Source organism: Rhineura floridana, chromosome 5, assembly GCF_030035675.1.
Source record: "Rhineura floridana isolate rRhiFlo1 chromosome 5, rRhiFlo1.hap2, whole genome shotgun sequence".
NCBI classification, from domain to species: Eukaryota; Metazoa; Chordata; class Lepidosauria; order Squamata; family Rhineuridae; genus Rhineura; species Rhineura floridana.
In genome coordinates this window covers 130,483,140-130,502,172 of record NC_084484.1, presented here as the reverse complement: position 1 = coordinate 130,502,172, position 19,033 = coordinate 130,483,140, and the positions used below count along the sequence as shown (strand labels likewise).

Genomic DNA, 19,033 nt, shown 5'->3' with positions numbered 1-19,033 from the left:
TAAATAAATGTTGGAGTCACTATGGCCCTTGAGTCTCTTCCCACTTTTAGGGACCAAGGAATCTGCCTTATACTGATTCAGGCCATTTCGTACCATGATTTCTTAAATGCAACACCATACCAACCAGAACAAGATTCCTATGAGTAAGGCAGAAAACTAAGCATCTCACAACCAGTCAGGATTCCTAACCAAAAACCAAAAATATGTTAAATGAAGAAATATGTATATAAGCATGACTATCAAATATATTTATTATTTACACAAACTGTAAAGATATTTATAGTGCAATCCTAGGTTTATTTATTCAGAAGCAAGTCCCAGTGTATTCAGTGGGGCTTACTTAAACAGGGGCAGAACTGCAACCTCAAGTGATAAGCAGCTTCATTCACACAACCCAAAATTCCTAATCATGCCACTTTGCACTGTTTTGCAACTGTTTATACTTGTTTTTATGGTTATTGGATTTTAAATGGCTTTATTTCTTGTTGTGAGCTGCCTTGGTTTCCAACCCTACCTCACAGGGTTGTTGGAAACCCTCCATACATGCACACACACACACACACACACACTGCAGATGTATAAATACATACAGCCGATATAATAGTTTATTGTCAAACCAGTTGGTCGTTGCAGAAAAATCAGTATTAGTTTTTAAAAAACCAGTATTAGTTTCCTACAGAATAAAAATTGTAATACCTAAGTAAACCCTGCCTACTTCCTTTAAAATAGGACTGGAGGGGGGGATAGAAAAAGTTAGAACACAAACACAATTCTTTTTTACATTCACTCCAAAGTCCCATTGATTTTCAGCACATTCATAACCATGTCTACTCAAAAGTAAGTCCTATTGAATTCAATGGGATTTACTCTGGACATATGGGATTAACATTGTTTTTACAAAAGCAAGTATTGGGAAGGTTTTCAAAACACTGCCCAGAATCTGACTCCTGCACACAAGAGGAAAAAAAACCTGAAATGTATATACTTACCCAATTTATGAGCTTTTCAGATAAACGGGGGGGGGGGAACCACCATTTTCTGGCTTTGCAATTTTGTTTTCTAGACGCTACCTCAGGTCAATCAAACTGACACACAACCCTGGCTTCACTGATTGGCTGCAATCCTGAACGGGCGGGGTTAAAGTTACAAAGTGCTATACAGTACTGTTTAAAGAAAGATTTAATAGTCAGGGGGGCGGCTGACGTTTTTATGTATATCTCGAGAACAGGACCACCTTGAAACTTAATTTTTTAAAAAATTAAAGCTGAGAATCCGGGCCACCTAAGGGGCTAACCGGGCGCCGGGTGGCATGCAAAGAATCTGGGTAAAACCCGGCTAACCGGGCAATATGGCAACCCTAATAAAGGAAGCCACAGACCTGAATTTATAGGATCTGAACAGGGTAGTTTATCAGAGATGCTATTGAAGGTCACTGATTCATGGGTCGCCATAAGTCGTAATCGACTTGAAGGCATATAATAAAACCCCATAACAAATACAGGATGATATACAAGTAATTTAAAACACGTTTTAAACAAATTCTATCATAATACTACAATAAAACCCCAAACCATCAGAAATACCTCCTGACACCCCCTTCTCAGTTTCTCTACCCCTCTCTTCTTCCTCCCCATCCAGTAGCCTGCCAGGATAAGGACAGATCACTTTTGCCAGAGGTAACAACTGAGTGCTTGCAGAGAAACACCTCCCATTCCTACCATTGCTCCACCCATTTCTGTTTTCTTCCCCCTGATTGCAGCCTCCTTCCAGGCTCTCTACAGCTGTATGAAATTAGACTGAGGGCCTCACGCAGCCATGAGACCTTAAGTTGCCCATTCCTGAATTAAATCAATAGATAGCCATGCAACCATTGCTATTCACACCCATCTTCTGTTTTAAGAATACTTTTAGAATGAGATATATAAATTAGTCAAATACCAATACTTAATAGCAGTTTTACTCTAATACATTTATCTGTATTTTGTACAACTTTTTCAATTTTTCTATTTTACTACTTTGGTTGACTTTTCTGTTGTTAAGTGATTGTGCTTAATATATTTCCAGGTAAACCTGTCATGATTGTTACTGAGTATATGGAAAATGGCTCTTTGGATAGCTTCCTGAGGGTGAGTTACCTTGTAGATATCATGGTAATATCCTTGGCTCTGCTGTATAAATCACAGTGTGAGTGTAGAAGTATTAGCATTTCAAAGCTGTAGCTACCACAGAAAAGAAGGGTTGTTCCAGAAATGTTGATGTGGTTTAATTTCTTTTTAGTTTATTGCTATTTTAATTGTTTTTAAATGTTTTAATTACTTGTTTTTAACTGTTTTATTGATAATTTTAATGTTTCTTGCAAACTACTTAGAGGTGAGGGGTTTTTAACAATCAAGCGGTATATACATTCTTTTAAATAAAAATGAATAAATAAGAGAGATACAAAAAGTTCATAACTCCAAAAGATCTGAGGCTACTACTTGCCTCATGCCCAGCCATTATTTGAGCAGGAGCTCTGGTAGATGTAGAATAATTATTCCTATATGATTTTGCCCAGTTTCCAAAACTTATAGTAGTGGAAATGTGTTTGCAGCTCTGCTGGCAGTTGTCATATTCATGGCTTCAGATGTCTTGTGACTTATATATGGATGCTATATCCCTGTTCACTTCAGTGAAGATTACACTTCCTGGCATTCATCCTGTTGCTCATCTGTAAAATTGGGACCAATGGGCTGACTCCATATAAGACAGCTTTCTGTGTTCATATATTCATAGTTCTCACTTGAAGAGCTTTGTGTGTGTATATCAGAGTCCCTAAGTCTAAAGAGATTGCTATCATCAGAGTAAATATCTGCAAAAGACTCTCAATATTTGGAGACCCTCTCTCCTATGGCCTGACTGACTATGCATCCCTAGCCTCCAACCAAATTTCCATTATCATATATCAGCCATCAGCATGCTTCTCTAGGTTTGTTTAAAAATGCAAGGTGAAGAATAACTTTTGGAACCATACTGCTCATATATTTGAGATGAGCATTACAAATCACCTAAATAAATATTTCTCAACCAGGAAACATAAGTTACAGCACTATCACAAGCTACAATGTGGTTGAAGCACATCATCACTTAGACTGATGGTCCTTAATGGTTAACTATCAGTGCAAGACAAGAGTTTAACGGACACCTTGAAAGGATGATCTCAACCATCAGGAACTGAAATAGGCAGTCAAACAACTTTAGTATTTTCTTGTTCTATCCCTGAGAAGCATTTTTATTTGCCTTACTGTTTGTATTGTTGTTACTACTACTGCTAATATTGTTATTCACTCAAAATTGTTTAGTTTACTTGTCACTATGCCCCCCCAGCCTTCCAAAATATTGGTTATAAACTCTGTACAAGCCAAAGCTGACACATTTAGATCTTCAATTGCAATTGTATGCCAAAGACTGTGTGACTTTTAAAAGCTAATTTTATACCACAAGTCAAACCCAAGATCTGCTGGGATGAGTAAGTATGGAACAGGAGGATCTTGACTCAGCTCTCTCCCAGCCCTACCTGGAGTTGCCAGGGATTGAACGTAGAACTTCTGCATGCAAAGCAAATGCTTTACCACTGCGCTAATACCTTTTCCTGAATTACAGTGGCTACGTGGAACTATCAAGTTCAGAGGGGATATGGTAGTACAAAAGAGCTTTTCCTTTCATCCTCCTCTTGTTCTCAAACAGTGTTTTCTCAATCTCAAAGAGTAGGAGTTTAATTGTACTCCTAGTAATCCCTAATATTTGACTTTCCATTTTGTCTGATGGGTCACAATTTATGCGGGGCTGATGTATGACATGTGGGCAACAAGGAAGGACATGCATGGGCTGTACTTTGCCAAAGGGAAAGAATGAAATTATATTATTCAAACTAGGAAAAATGATATTGAGTTACAGATTGTGTTTAGGTAGAATATACCCATTTGAATCATATAGTTATTTTATCAACCTTCCTCTATCTCTGTTTAACTTGGGGGAGACAGCAGAGGATTGAGAATTAAGGTTTTCAGCAAAATTAGGCACCCACCTTCAACTGAGGGGGAATAAATCTGCCCAAAGAGAGAGATATTTCTGAACTTGTATAAAACTTTGTAATAAAAAGTAAAAGGACAGATGAGATTACCCATGTCTATTTGGCAGTACTTGGGACAGCTTTATTTTATTATAAGTGCTGCATTTTGGCAGAGTATTTTCACAAGGCAAGTTCCCACTGATTTTAATAGAATGTATGCAGATACAGGCCTTGTGTATGTTGAAGCTCTGAAAGGTTGTCGTAAATGTTTTACAGAAACATGATGCTCAGTTCACAGTCATCCAGCTAGTGGGAATGCTTCGAGGAATTGCATCTGGCATGAAGTACTTGTCAGATATGGGTTATGTCCATCGTGACCTGGCTGCCCGCAACATCCTCATCAATAGTAACCTGGTATGCAAGGTCTCAGATTTTGGCCTCTCTCGTGTTCTGGAGGATGATCCAGAAGCTGCATACACAACAAGAGTAAGTTCAGGGATTTATGAATGATTACTATGAGTCCAGAGATGTTTGAGAGTTAAATATAACATAGAGACTTCTCAACTAGATCATTCTATGCTAAAAAAAAAAAAAAAAAAGTGCACGCACACAAACTTAACCACAAATATTTTATTCTAAGGCTGTTCAGTATAACTATGCAAAGAATGTACTAGAGAACACCTGACACAAATTAATCATCCCTTAATGTCCTTAACCATCCTACCAAGTTCACAATCTCTGTGTTAAATGTTTATAAAGACTTATAAATGTGCTCGTTTTGTGGCTTCTACAATGTTCTTTTTTTTTAACACCATTTCTCCAAAACTCCAAAGGCAGTGTACATGGTTTCAGGAGTAGCTCACCTAGCGGGCAAAGCCACAGCAATAGCCTCCCAGCAGCAGTGTTGCATAGCCCTGACTTCACTGCCACTTCACCCCTCCCAGTGATGCTGCTGTCAGGAGGCTGTTGCTACAGCTCCACCCCCACCAGGCAAACTGTTCCTGCATGGTTAAATATCATCAAGTGAGCTTTGGAATTCTATAATGATTTTAAAATATATATTCTAGAGCCTAATCATGCAATCCTATGCATGTCTGTTCAGCAGTAAGCCCTAGGCAAGTGTGTATACAGTAGCAGACTATATCTACCAAAATCGGGTTGGTGTGGGAGGATGTCAACAATTCTTCATTTATTCAATTTATATCCCACCCTTCCTCCTGAAGGAGCTCAGGACTCTTCCAAAAAGAAGTTGAAAGATGCTGAAAGCAAGAACAATAATTGCTCTGTGGTTCTATGTTTCATATTAGCTGCTGTTTTGTGACAGGCCTACATTTATTTATTTATTTATTTATTTATTTATTTATTTATTTATAAGAACATCAGTATCCCCCCCCCTAATGAAACGCTTCTGGGTGGATTACAATAAATATAAAAACATTTAAAATGCAACATAAAACCATAAAATAGTTTATCATTAACAAGAAATTTTACCAGAAATTAAAATTAATATAAAAGAGGACCATTTAGATCTGGCAGATGAAATTGAGGTTTATGTGCCTTCCAATGGAATCAAGAGCCAACAAACTATGACTTTCATGCCATGCCCTTTTTCTGACATGAGTTCCTGTGGCATAAACAAGTGAACTGCATCAGACAATAACATCAGTTACTTGAGACTACTATAAGTTTAGTATTTGCCTATGAGGCCCTGTTCTAGTTTATGGCCTCTAGGAAAATAATATTGTCATTACAAAGCACAGGGCCTTTTCCAAAGTGGTGCTGAAGTTATGAAATGCACTCCCCCAAGAAATCTGTATGCATTCTTTCCTGGTCTCTTTTCAGAAGCTGTAGGAATTTTTCATTCTCCAGACAATCAGAAATTAGATGGATATACTCGCTATTGAATTTGTGTAGTTTTTAATTATTGCTACTTGCATTTTCAATTGTTTTTACTTTAAATATATAATTTTAATTTATGTAAGTATATTTGTAAACTTATTTGTTGAGACTCAGTCCTGAAATAGTTACATCAATGCAACTTCTTTTTACAGTATGAATCACACTCAACCATTTCAATTTTCAGGGGGTTGGAACCAGTGAAGACTGGTGGCTCCGATGTCAGTGGGGCAGTGAATCCACTCCTGGTTTTAGTCCAACCTTTCAAGGAGCTGAAAGGCACAAGACTTCACTGATTGAACCAAAGGTATCCTTCCATTCAAGGAGTTCTACTCATGGAACGTCCAGGAGTAGAAGATTCCTTCTGTGGCACCTTGGGTACAATCTAGTATCTTTAAACTGCTTTGGTGGTTTTGTCGATTGAGCTGTGTATAACTCTTGTTTAAATAGGAAAAAACACCTCTTTTCCATATCTCTAATTCATCCTATATTCAAAATTGCTTTCACCATTCTATTTAAAGTCATTAGTCTGTGGCACACAAGTACTGACAAACACTATGAAATGTGTATATTTGGCATATATCATGGTCAGCAGTGTAGTTACAAATTCAGAAGTGCAGGGTCCCTTTATGATAGTCATACCATGTCCCCTCACAGCCACGCCCCCTTGCTCACTCGCTTGCTCTCCGTTATCATCTCCACACTCCTCAGTTCTTCCCACATGCAACGTCTTCCTCAACAACATATATCCTCAGGAGCCAATCAGCATGAAAGGGGAGTGTGTTAGCTACTGTGTGTGTTAGCTACTCAGTGGCTGACTCACCTCCTTTCACTTTGATTGGCTCCAATCAGCAGGAAAGGACAAGGAAGCATGTTAGAAGCATGTCAGTAGACAACACAGTCCCCTTTCATACTGATTGGTTCATAGGAGATATAGGGACCCTGCTGGGACCCTGCTCTCAAAAAAGTAAAGGGTCTGAGATCCCCTGAGACCACTATACCCCTGATCATGGTATGCACAAAATGTACATGTTTTTTCTTATGTGTGAAGTAAATACCCATGTAGGAATATTGTCATATTTGTAGCAGAATTTACTGTTCAATATGTCTACAGGGCTTTGCTTTGGGGCATGAGTGACATTCGCATTCCAAAGGACAGTAAAAAAATGTGTATTCAAATTTCTTAAGGGACCTGCTGGATCAGGCGAAACGCCTATCTAGTCCAGGATTATGTTGGTCGCAGTGCTAACCAAATGCCTTCGAGAAGCTCACAAGCAGGACATGAGCACAAAAGTACTCTCCCACTCACAATCCACAGCAACTGATATGCTCTCTCTGATATGAAGGTAATAAAGCCATCATGATAAGTAGTTGGTAATAGCCATGAATTTATCTAATCCCCTTTCAGAGTCATCCTAGTTGGTGGTCATCACTACATCCTGTGGTAGCAAATTTCATAGTTTCAATATAAATCTATGCCTGAATCTGATATATTCCAAAAGACTTTTTTTTTACATTATTGCTGTGATATATGATGCTTTGTGCTTGTAGGGAGGCAAGATTCCAATCCGATGGACATCTCCAGAAGCCATTGCTTACCGCAAATTCACATCAGCTAGTGATGCATGGAGCTATGGGATTGTTCTTTGGGAGGTGATGTCCTACGGAGAGAGACCATATTGGGAGATGTCCAATCAGGATGTGAGTAAATGGAATTATTTTCTCAAACTATGAGGGGGGGTAAAGTTTAACACAAACTGTTGCCTAATCTCATTTTTGGAAAAACAACAGTTTGATAATCTTTTATTTTTCTGAAAATATTTGTGCCAGTTATATTTAAAAAAGAACTTTTGAACTTCTCACAGAATAAAAAAGGAAAGATTATTCAAGTAACTCAGAGAATAACTCACCAGCTCTTTTACATTAGATAGAATATAATATATCTTTTATAGAACCTTATTAAATGTCTCCTGATTCCTTTTGGCTGTATTGGCTGTTGAGCTTTTCTAAGAGTATACCAGGCCAAACAGAGCTGAGCTGCCTTAAAAAGAGAGGAAAAATTGTATTTAAGATTTTAATGAAGCAAATGCCTTCGGATGCAGCAAACAGATAACATGAAGTGACTTTGATTTGTTTAGAAGTCTTTTACATAGAGGTTCATTTAGACAGCTTTAAATTTATTGCTGTCCAACTTCAGAAAGTTAAACAGATCTGCCATCCTTTTATGCTTCTTTGGAATATAGTATTTCCCAAAGCCCTTCTTTAAAACATGCCATGCTATTCACTTAATTGAGTCTAGATTTATTCCATATGACTCAATTACAAGCTCCAGATTCTGATAACTCTATACATATTTCACAAATCGGAATAAATGTTGTGCATCATATTTTAAGTCCTAAACACACATATAGTAAAAGCAAATGGAATCAGGCAGTATTTGTTACTCTGCTTACAAATGGGAGTATAACTGCGAAATATATGTTCTTGTCCACCAAGACCCCTGGCTGCATCACAATGTAGTGAACCCATGTTCTGCATTTCTTTTTAAAGATTGTAGTCTTTATTAGATGTCTTTATTGGATGAGTGCAGATATAAAGTTTTCCAGGGCAGCCTCTGCCCCTTCTCCCATGTGAATTCTATCCTATCTTCCCTTCTCAGCATTAGCCATGGTATAATATTTGCACCTATGTTAGCAGCACCCATGGTTACCTTTAAAACTGAAATGAATATGTAAAACATGGCTAAAAGTAAATATGGTTAATGTTAATATTGGTCCAAATGTAATACTTCTCTGTGGCAGTGTTAACTCTGAAAAGGAAACAGAAGGGAGATTCTTGCAAGATAGGGACTGCTTCTAATCTCTTAGCTATAGTTTAGAAACATATCAGGAAATAGTGTTGCCAGAGATGCTGGTTTTGGGAGGTCTTGCCTGGGCCTCCAAGCAAGGCACCCCAATCTCCAGTTTCTGGTCAGCCGGGGGCACAACAACAGGCCCAACTCTCCCTTCACTGAGGAGATTTAGGTCCCTTGTCGTGCCCCCTACATTGGAGCCAGCTTCATTCAATTGGCGGTACAGATAAAAAGAACTTCCTCCTCCCCCTCCCCCATCAAATGCAGCCAGCTCCGAAGCCTGGGGACATGACAACGGGCCCAAATCTCCCTTTCCTAAGGAGTTTCAGGCCTGTTTATGTGCCCCCTGGCTTCAGAGCTGGCTGCATTCAATTGGCAGTACAAAGAGGAACTTCCTCCTCACTCCACCCATTGAATTCAACTAGTTCTGAGGCCGGGGGACATGACTACAGGCCCAAAGTTTCCAGAGAGATTTAGGCCCTCTGTCACATCCCCACCTTCAGAGCTGGCTGCATTCGATCGAGGGGTGAAGAGGAAGTTCCTCCCTCCCCCCCCATTGAATGCAGCTAGGACCGAGGTCAAGGGCTGTGTCAATGGGTCCAAATCTCCCTTCTCCAGAGAGATTTAGGCCCATTGTTATATCCCCCGGCTTTAAAACTGGCTGCATCCCATTGGGGGGTGAGGAGGAGGAAGTTCCTCCTTCCCCTTGAGAGGATATAGCCAAATCAAGGGCCCATCTCATACTAAGGCCCTCCTCATGATATCACTAGGACCCACCCCATAACATCACTAGGGCCGCCCCTGAAATCTCAGGGTTTGGGATGCTTCTGACCTGGCATGCTATCAGGAAATATTATGCACTGGGCTGTAGTCTTGGATTAGTTATTGATATTGCCTAGGTTGCTGGTTTAGAAATAAGTAATCACTCCCCCTAAAATGAAAATAAAGAAACAGACGTTAATTTCATAGTCATTTGTTTTTCCTACAATATAAGATGGGAAACAGTTGTTTATGATCTGCCACAGAGTATTTTTAAAGCCGCCTGCTGCTTTTCAGTCATTTTCCTAAGAGAATTATAGAAAGCCCCAGATCTGGTTGATTTCTCACATGCAAACCACAGAACCACAACCTCTCAAGCCAAAACCCAACATGACTGGAAATTTGCTTATTTCAGCAATCATTGGTAATCTAGCTTTATTGCTACTTCACATACTTGTTAGGCCCTTAACATATCTGTCAACAATCATGTAACTCTGTCTGCTGAATGATGCAGAAATGTGGAAATGTCAGTAGAGCTGAATATTTCTACAATTATATGGTGTTAGTAACTGTGTATGCCATTTGAAATGTGTCTTTGAAAATAGATTGCAAGGAGCATGCTCACCAAAACGAAAAGGGATAAATAGTTGCAGTAAGTTACTAACTGCCAATGGCTCGTTTATAGATTAATACTGCCCTCTTTCTCTGAATAATAATAATATAACATTTTATATTCATGCTCTCTGAATGCGAGTATTTTTGTCTCTGACTTACTGGACATTATGTGAAATGTAATTAGATCTTACAGTGTAAAATCTCATTGTTAGAGGAATGGCTGTAGCTCAGTGATAGTGCATATTCTTTGCATGTAGAAGGCCCCAGGTTCAACCTTTGGCGTCTCCAAATAGGGCTGGGAAATGACTCCTGTCTGGAACCCAGGAGAACTGTTGCCAGTCATTGTAGACAGTACTGAGCTGGACAGACCAATGATCTGACTCAGTATAAGGCAGCTTCCTAGGTTCCTGTGATCTCAAATAGCAATTCCTATAAAGCCATTGAGGAGGGGGGATGAGTGAGTAACGATGATCCAGATGTTTTCTCTTTGGACCAATTAAGCTTGTGTTGCAGGAAATGTATTAAATTGACTTGTATTTGGTCTAATCAAACCTGAGCATTGGACAAGGTTTAATAGCACCTTCTTCAAAGATCTGTACATTTTCCTCTGCTTCCTCTGTCACTTTCCGTATCTCCATTTTGTTAAGTGGCTTATTTTGCAGATAAAAAGAAAGAGGTAACTGGAGAATGTATACAATTGTTTAAATACTGTGTGCCCATGATAACGTAATGGATATCCCATGCAGAACCAAAGGAGGAAACATTTACTGAATGTCCAGCTGCCTACAATCTCTTCTCCTTGTGCAGGTAATTAAAGCCGTGGAAGAAGGCTACCGCTTGCCACCACCCATGGACTGCCCAGCTGCCTTGTATCAGTTGATGCTAGACTGTTGGCAAAAAGACAGAAACAACAGGCCGAAGTTTGAGCAGATTGTCAGCATCCTGGACAAGCTGATCCGTAATCCCAGCAGTCTAAAAATAATCACCAATGCGGCTGCAAGGTGACTCAATGCCTTCTACATTTTGCATACTGAATGTGAATGTGTTTACTTTCTCTACGTCCAGTAATTACAGTATGTTTGCTGTGCCCACTACCTGCTTCGACATCTACCCCCAATGCTTTCACGTTAACAGTGTGGCTCAAGGAAAGGGTGGGGAGAGAGATTGACTGCTGTCTGCTTATCTTCTGCTTGACAAACAGAATACTTGACTGTTTGCGGTGGTACAAAACTCATTTGGCAAAGGAGGTAAATTAATGCCTGGTTTCAAAGTCATACCAATTACAAACTCACAAGCTAGAGATAGACCAGTTCCACAGAAAGCTTTTGGTGCACAGTAGCATAGGAATGCTATCATGTAGGAAGGCAAACATTACCAGAGCAGTACATATTCTGCAGCAGCATGATCATGCTGTCATGCACAGAAATTATGTGTGAGCAGAGATGTCATCATTATAATCACAATTTTCACTTTTTAAAAAACTAGTTTCCGGCTTTTAAGGCCTGAATATATGCTGGAAAGTATGCCAGCAACACCTAATGAAGTTTCAGAAACTACACAATGCAAGATCATCACAGTGAAGACAAACAGAATTTCCCTTGATTTAGAGTCCCTGCATAGCTCTTTGCCTCTCCCCATGTCTAGTAGGTGCAGAATAAATTACTCAAAATAATATTTTTATATATGCACATCACTTTATATATATAAAGTGCCACTCCAATGTAGCTTACATCAAACTGTTTTTTGTTAACTCTTTTTGAAAATGTGTGATTTCCGTTACTCCTTCTGGAATCTCGTTTGTTTCACGAGATTCCAGAGGGGGCAACAGAAATCACACAGAGGTCAGGCCTAATGCCTGTAAAGAAACAAACAAAAAGGCAGCAGAAGAAAACTAGTAATTGGGGTTGTGGGAGGCAAGAGGGTGGGGGATAGGTGCATCTCCCCAGTCAGAGATTTCCACATCTTGGCTCATCCACATTAAAAATACTTTATCTTACTAGTACTGTGTGTGTCAGTTATGAAATCATTATTACAGTCTTTCTTTCTTACAAGGCTGATTGGCACTATGTGGTTTGATTTTTTTGTAATCAGTGTTTTTCTAGTACATATAAACTTCATATTTTGGAATACAGTGTGAAAAGGCACAATATTTGAAGTTTTGTTAAAGTTTAGTTTGTGGTTGTTCAGTGGTTCAGAGCACTGAATAACCTAATCATAATTTCTTTTATTTGTCTCCTGCAGTTCTATCTGGGTGTCTGAGCTTTGTTAACCTTTTATTTCCTCTAATTTAATCTGTATAATGTCTAGGTTGTAGGGTTTTTTTAAGGGTGAGTTCATAGTTCATTGATTTTTGATAGCTTCCATTCTTTTTCTAGTTCAGCTTAATATTTCTCAGCCCCTTGTCCATTGCTTCACAATTTTGAATATTGGACTCAGTTACCCAGCAGATGGTGGAAAACCTGAGGAAGACAATGCACTTTTTTCCAGGAATTTGCTGGGGGTGGGGGATAGGCTCCACAGATTATTTTTTGACAGTTTTTGCGACATCAGCACATATCATATACATCATGGAAACATAGGAAGCTGCTTTATACTGGATCAGAGCATTGGTCCATCTAGCTCAGCAGTATCTACACTGACTGGCAGCAGCTCTCCAGGATTTCAGACGGGCCTCTCCCAGCCCTACCTGTAGATGCCAGGGATTGAACCTTGGACCTTCTGCATGCAAAGCCGATGCTCTGCCACTGAGCCATAGCCCTTAAATCCCCTCTGTCCATCAACGTTTGCGTAGTTGTTAGAATGTTCCTAGCTTTGACTGCCAGTGGCTGAGAAGGACTGAAGGAAGAATGTCAAGACTGAAGTGAGGGGCCAAAGAAAGTGGGTGATGGAGATGAGAGGGCTGTAGTGAGAAGAGATGGATGAATCTGGTAGTCTAGGAGGTGAGGAGAATCCAGAGAAGCAGGAGCAGGATAAGCTAGTATGCCTAGAGAAGGGGGAGGAAGCAAGCCAAGGAAAGGGAGTAGGAGGCAGGCAAGAGGGATGGGAAAACAGGAGGACTGCCCGTCTCTTATTCCAGGTGATGTTCAGTGCGTTGATGTGTGTTTTTGCAATAAGAGAGAGGAGGGCTCTTTTTAACCATGTGATGGTTCCTTGTGCTTGTGGCCATGCTCTCCTGGAAGCAATCGTATTTTAAATTGATGTGTAGTTAGTGAAGAGTTCCCGTGCCTGGTATATTATCAAACAGCCGTGTTTGTAAAACACCCTTTTTTGTAACTAAAACATCTCATCCATTACTGTGGGGTGGATGGATCTAAGTATATAGTTAATACTCTAACTTCTGATTGCGATACTCAGTTTGGGATTGTGCATGGGTAGTCCAATAGGGTTACCTTGCTGCAGCTTTCTTGCTATTAATAGTAATTCTGAAGGGGTATGATCTATCATTTTTAACTAATAATCTAAGAAAGACAAAATGTCAGATACAGATGCATGAATACTTTTTAAACTAGAACAAATGACTAATATAAATTCATATCACGTTATCCTTAATTCTTACAAAAGAAATGAAGTGGAACCATGCCTTTTGAAATGTCTCTATTTGCTTTTTGCCATCTCCCAGAATGTAGTCAGTTTGGCATTTGAGTTGTTCTTATAATGTGCAGGGAGCTGCAGTCAGGAGGAGAAGAAGAGAAAGCCCCATTGTGAGAAGAGCCTTCTGCTCAGGGCCGGCTCTACTATCAACAGAATGAGCATTTCAGGTGGCAGATGCTGTACAATGGGGGGGCGTGGCAGCAACTGTTATTATTACTGTGTTATTTAGGCAATATGGATATAGTATGGTATCCCATGTTGTAGTTAGTTCAAGCTTTACCACTGCCCTGGAGTGGACAGCTGACTGAGGCAGAGGGCTGGATCAGACAGATTTGTCTGTTCACTGATATAGACACATGGAGCCTATGCAACTGAAGCTATCATACAACTGAAGCTACTATTCTTCATTGCAAGTACCCAACTGACAACCAATACCATTTGCATAGAATGATGGAAGAAACACAGTTTTATGGATAGACCAGGTAGAATTTGTTAGCTGTTTACAAACCAAGTATTTTGGGAAGCTGCCCGTGTAGAATTACAGGTTTCCAATTAAATACAGGTGTTAGCTGTGAAGGTATTCTTACTTACGTCCCCATTTGAGGAAGAAGTTGCTCTAAGTAGAAAGGAATATTTATTTTATATTGTCCCTCCCCCCTGCTTCTCAAACTGTTTTTGCTCGTCTCCTATAATTTCTCCCCTCTTTTCTTTTACATTTAATTTGTATCTTAGTACCCTCCCCCAAACTGCCACATTGTCTCATTTCTCCTATTACATTCACTTCATTTTACTGTTGTTTAAAGCAACGGTTATCTGTCTTTCTAATTTCCTTCAACAACTCCTCTGGCCCTTTTTTCTCAGAGGAAGGCCGCCTCCCTTCCCTGCCTTTCCCCAACTTCTCTGACTCTCAGCCACCCTTAGTCACCATGCAAGGAGTTGCTGCCAGCTTCAAGTCCAACCAAAAGACTAGCGCTTACTCTGAGAGTTCTATTCAAGCCTCCCTCTCTACTTCATCTTCTTTCACAATTGAGCACAAAAATGCCTTTTTCTTTTTTAAAAAAAATAAAATAAAACACATTACACTATTATTAGACAAAAGAATACACTAGATCAGCCTTTCCCAACCTTTGGGTCCCCAGATGTTGTTGGACAACAACTCCCATCAGCACCATCTAGAATGGCCAATGATCATGAATGATGGGAATTGTAGTCCAGCAACATCTGGGGAGCCAAAGGGAAAGGCTGCACTAGATTTCACCTTGCACTAACACAATAACATGTTTCACAAATGTTTCAGTGCAAACAGAAAAATCCTTCAAAAACCAACCCAGGAAACCTATGGAAGAAAAACGCACACCACCTATCAACATCACTTGTCAAAAGTTTCACTAGTAAGCCCCTTTTCATGCTTTCTGCCCCAAATATGACATGGATGATCCTCAAACTTACCTCTCCTATTTGAAAGTTTCAAGTCGGTTCAATGAACTGTTTTCAAACTATACACCCTCGAACCTTCTGCCCCTCTGTTTTTCATTATAATGATGGAATGTGACTGAGGCCCTACATTGCAAGCATTGACCAGAATGTGTGTGAGATCTACCCAAATTGTAAAAGTCTGAAAGTACCCTAAGATCCTTTTTAACTTTGTCTCATACTTCCAAGACTGCTGTAATACACGGGTTACATTTCTGAACTACTGTTGACCCTGTATGCTTCCTAAAACAAAATCAAGGATAGCTAGGGGAGCTTTAACATAGTTTTGTTCAGTGACATACAGTGCAGTGTCTTGAGCCATTTTAAACTGTTCAGCAATCTATTTTAAACATGACACACAATTGTAAGCCCTGATTGGAAAGATGTAAATAAGCTGTGCTGCTACGTAGTTAGTTTATTGTGTATTCATTAAGCAAACAAGGAAAAAAAGAGAGAAGAGATTCTTTTCTTTGTAACAGACTGTCAGAGGTAGCAGTGTGCCTTGCTGTTTTCAAATGGCAGTAGGCTATGCTGAAGCATAAAAGGAACATAGAAACATTTTGAAGAGCAGATGTCTAGGTCAATCTGGAGACTGCAGGAAGATTCAGTACATGAAAGAGACTGAGAACAAGCAAGCTGGTAACAAAGCAAGAGGGCAAGAAGACTTCCTCTCCCACTAACCCTGCTCAGGGTCAGGTTTGCAGGTTCATGTTCCCAATGGGCAGTGGTCCAGGAAAACCATCTGGAAGCACAGATGATGACCTAGTGCAACAAGCTGCCCATATTGAACAAATACAGCAGACCATGGAGCCAAGTACCCAATAGTGGCATAGGATTGGCTCTCAGGGAATATATGATTCACAGGATTCTGGGCTGGGCTGTTTGTTTCTTCTTCTGCCCTGGAACTTTGGTGTGTGGTGTACCACAACCATGGGAGTTGAGTGTTGGTGCCTAACCTGTAGAGCTCCTGGTAAAGCCCTGTTACATTCATTCATTCTTTTAGTTTGCTTTATATCCTGCATTTATAGCTCAGAGAGACTCTCAAAGAGGCTTAAAAAAAATCTCCCAGTAAAAATCACATTCAAGTCTAGAGTATCAGGACCAATAATAACTTGGTGCCCTAGTGGCACCAGGATTATTCAGGTAGTATCATCATCATCATCATCATATTTTGTACCCTTCCTTCACCATAAGGTCCCAGGGCAGGTTACAACAATTTAAAATTCAGTATTAAAAACAGTTTTGTCACAGGAATCCGGTGGGTCCCTATTCCTGCTCTAGGCAGCAGAGAGTACTGATGTTCTGTGGGAGACTGGGATCTCACTCAGCCCATCATGGAGGAAAGCCTTTCCTTGCTGGTAGGAGCCAGGCAACAGCTCCCACTGAGGCAAGGGAATGAGCCCAAGCAGCTGGATCTCACTCAGCCCTTGATGAAGGCAAGGCTAATTCATCCTGAGTATAAAGAAGGAAAAGGGCTTGTCTTCTCCAGTGTCAGTTACCCCTACCCTTAAACATACTCAGTTCCCATAATGAAATGTTAGTGGATTACATGTAGGGATGGGGTCCTCTGCTTAGTTCCCACCTGCTTATGTTCCGATAGTCCGTTGTTCGATCCTGATCTGTCCTTTCTTTGTTCCTGCTTGCTTTGGCGCTTGCCAACGCGATCCGCTGTTGTTATTCTCACCACAGCACAGCCATAGCAAGTCTTGGGCTCCTTGGTCCCCCTCCTCCGGCACAGCTATGAGAAAGAGTTTTTGCTTTAATTTGTAATTAACCACAAGTTAGCTTGACATCCAGTACTAAACTGGTCTAAATCTTAAGCGCTTTGTTGAAAAAAGCCAGCTTCATAATCCATGGTTTAAAGTTGGCTTCTTTCAAACCAGCCATGGCTAAGATTAATCGTGTTCGGCAGCACAACAAGCAGTGATTCATAATGGTAATGAAATAGATTTTGAACTCATAAATGCACTGGAGGACAGGAAAGGGGGAAGCATGTGAGCCTAAGGCTGGTATTGGCTGTATTTGGATGTCATGATAAACCATGGTTTATTACAATAATGTGAACAAGCTGCAGCCAATTACTCTCCATATAGCTTTATCTCACTTTATGCTCCCAACAACTCTGTGAAACTGATACAATGCTTTGTGATACAATGATGTGGTAGGCAGGTATTTGACTTTGTCACCATACATCCTATGCTAAGATGGTAAATCAGTGCTGGGATTCTTGAAAATATTACTTCAGTATATCCTTTCCACACACACACACACACACAGACACATGCACACACACACCAGGTGCCTTTCTCAAGCCCTCCTATGTGCTGAGCTGTATTTATTATTTATTTATTATTTTATTTATTAGATTTATATCCTGGCCTTCCTCCCCGTAGGAGCTGTACTATAGGATAGCTGTACATACCCCTAAATGTGTTTAAGGGAGAGACAGGTGCTGTTACTATTTAATTGTGCTTCTGATGTACACTTATAGTGCTATATATATTATACAGCGTGGATTTTTCACATTCCGCAATGTTAAGTAGAAAACATCCCCATGCCATTCTGATGCTTCCCATTAGCTCATTTCAAAACAAAACCCTACAAAGTATATAGTCCTGAACTTAGAAATGCTTGCTTAACAACCCTTTCAATTTTCATGGCAATATACAAAACGGTCAGAGAGAATCGAGAGTTCAAAGTCTAAAAAGAGAGAAAAAAACCCAGACTCCTTTTGGACTTTTTTCTGTCAGAGTTCTCATAATCTGTTGAAATTCATTAATCTTGATACTCACCTTGCCCCATACTCTGACCTTCATCTTCTGCAGTTTAAAAGTTTAAAAAAATGCCTGGCTGATTTTTAATTAATTTAAGAAATTTTGCATTGAACTCAATGATAGTGTCGGATATGCTCAGTAAGAACCAACTGTCAGTGTTCTAAAAACCAGACTCACAGCTGCTGGGCTTGGCTAATCAGGGGGCCACACCCACACCACACTTTGATTTCACTTGAGACAGTCATGGCTTCCCCCAAAGAATCCTGGGAAGTGCAGTTTGTGAAGGGTGCTGAGAGGAGACTCCTATTCCACTGACAGAGCTCCAGTGGCCAGACTGGTTTAACAGTCAGCCACTCTAACTGAAGGTCTGTAAGGGGAACAGGGCATCTCGTAGCAACTCTCAGCACCCTTCACTAACTACGCTTCCCAGGATTCTTTGAGAGAAGCCATGACTGTCCAAAGTGAAATATAGGCCTGGTGTGGATGTGGCCAGGGACAGCTTCGGTTTAAATTTGGGTGGGAGGCTACATGTGCCAGCTGTAGAATAAAAATGTGGGGGAAACACTGAAAAGCAATGATACCGTTCACAAGGTTTTCCTTTAGGAAAGGAAAGGGGTTTTCCCTCTGCCCAGTGCCCACCCACCCAATCTCCCCTCCTCCTCGCCTCCCTGCCCCTCCCCTGGGTCAGAGTTGGACTATGACCTGGGAGACCAGGGTTCCAATCCCCATACAGCCATGAAGCTGATTAGGTGACCTTGGGCCAGTCACTGCCTCTCAGCCTCAGATGAAGGCAATGGTAAAACCACATCTGAATACCGTTTACCATGAAAACCCTATTCGTAGGGTTGCCATAAGTCGGGATTGACTTGAAGGCTGTCCATTTCCATTTTCAAACATGATTGCACAGAAATAAATCCCATTGAACTCAAAAAGTATGGAAATGATAAAAAACCCCTCTCCTTTCTTCGTTCTATCCCCTCCCTCTTGCCCCTTGCCCCTCCCTGCCCCTCCCCTTCCAATCCGCTC

General features: G+C 40.3%; 1 protein-coding gene across 7 annotated transcripts in view; it reads left to right on the top strand.

Moving 5' to 3' along the window:
• Positions 1-19,033, top strand: part of EPHA3 (EPH receptor A3) — a 345,821-nt gene that overhangs the window by 312,647 nt on the left and 14,141 nt on the right. For 5 of the 7 annotated variants that reach the window (XM_061628063.1, XM_061628062.1, XM_061628066.1 and 2 more), the window contains 5 exons: positions 2,065-2,126; positions 4,325-4,534; positions 6,132-6,251; positions 7,496-7,645; positions 10,977-11,170. In XM_061628063.1, coding sequence (XP_061484047.1) covers positions 2,065-2,126; positions 4,325-4,534; positions 6,132-6,251; positions 7,496-7,645; positions 10,977-11,170 — 736 coding nt within the window. The remainder of the gene's footprint in view (positions 1-2,064; positions 2,127-4,324; positions 4,535-6,131; positions 6,252-7,495; positions 7,646-10,976; positions 11,171-19,033) is intronic. The other 2 variants (XM_061628065.1, XM_061628064.1) reach the window with 1 other exon arrangement.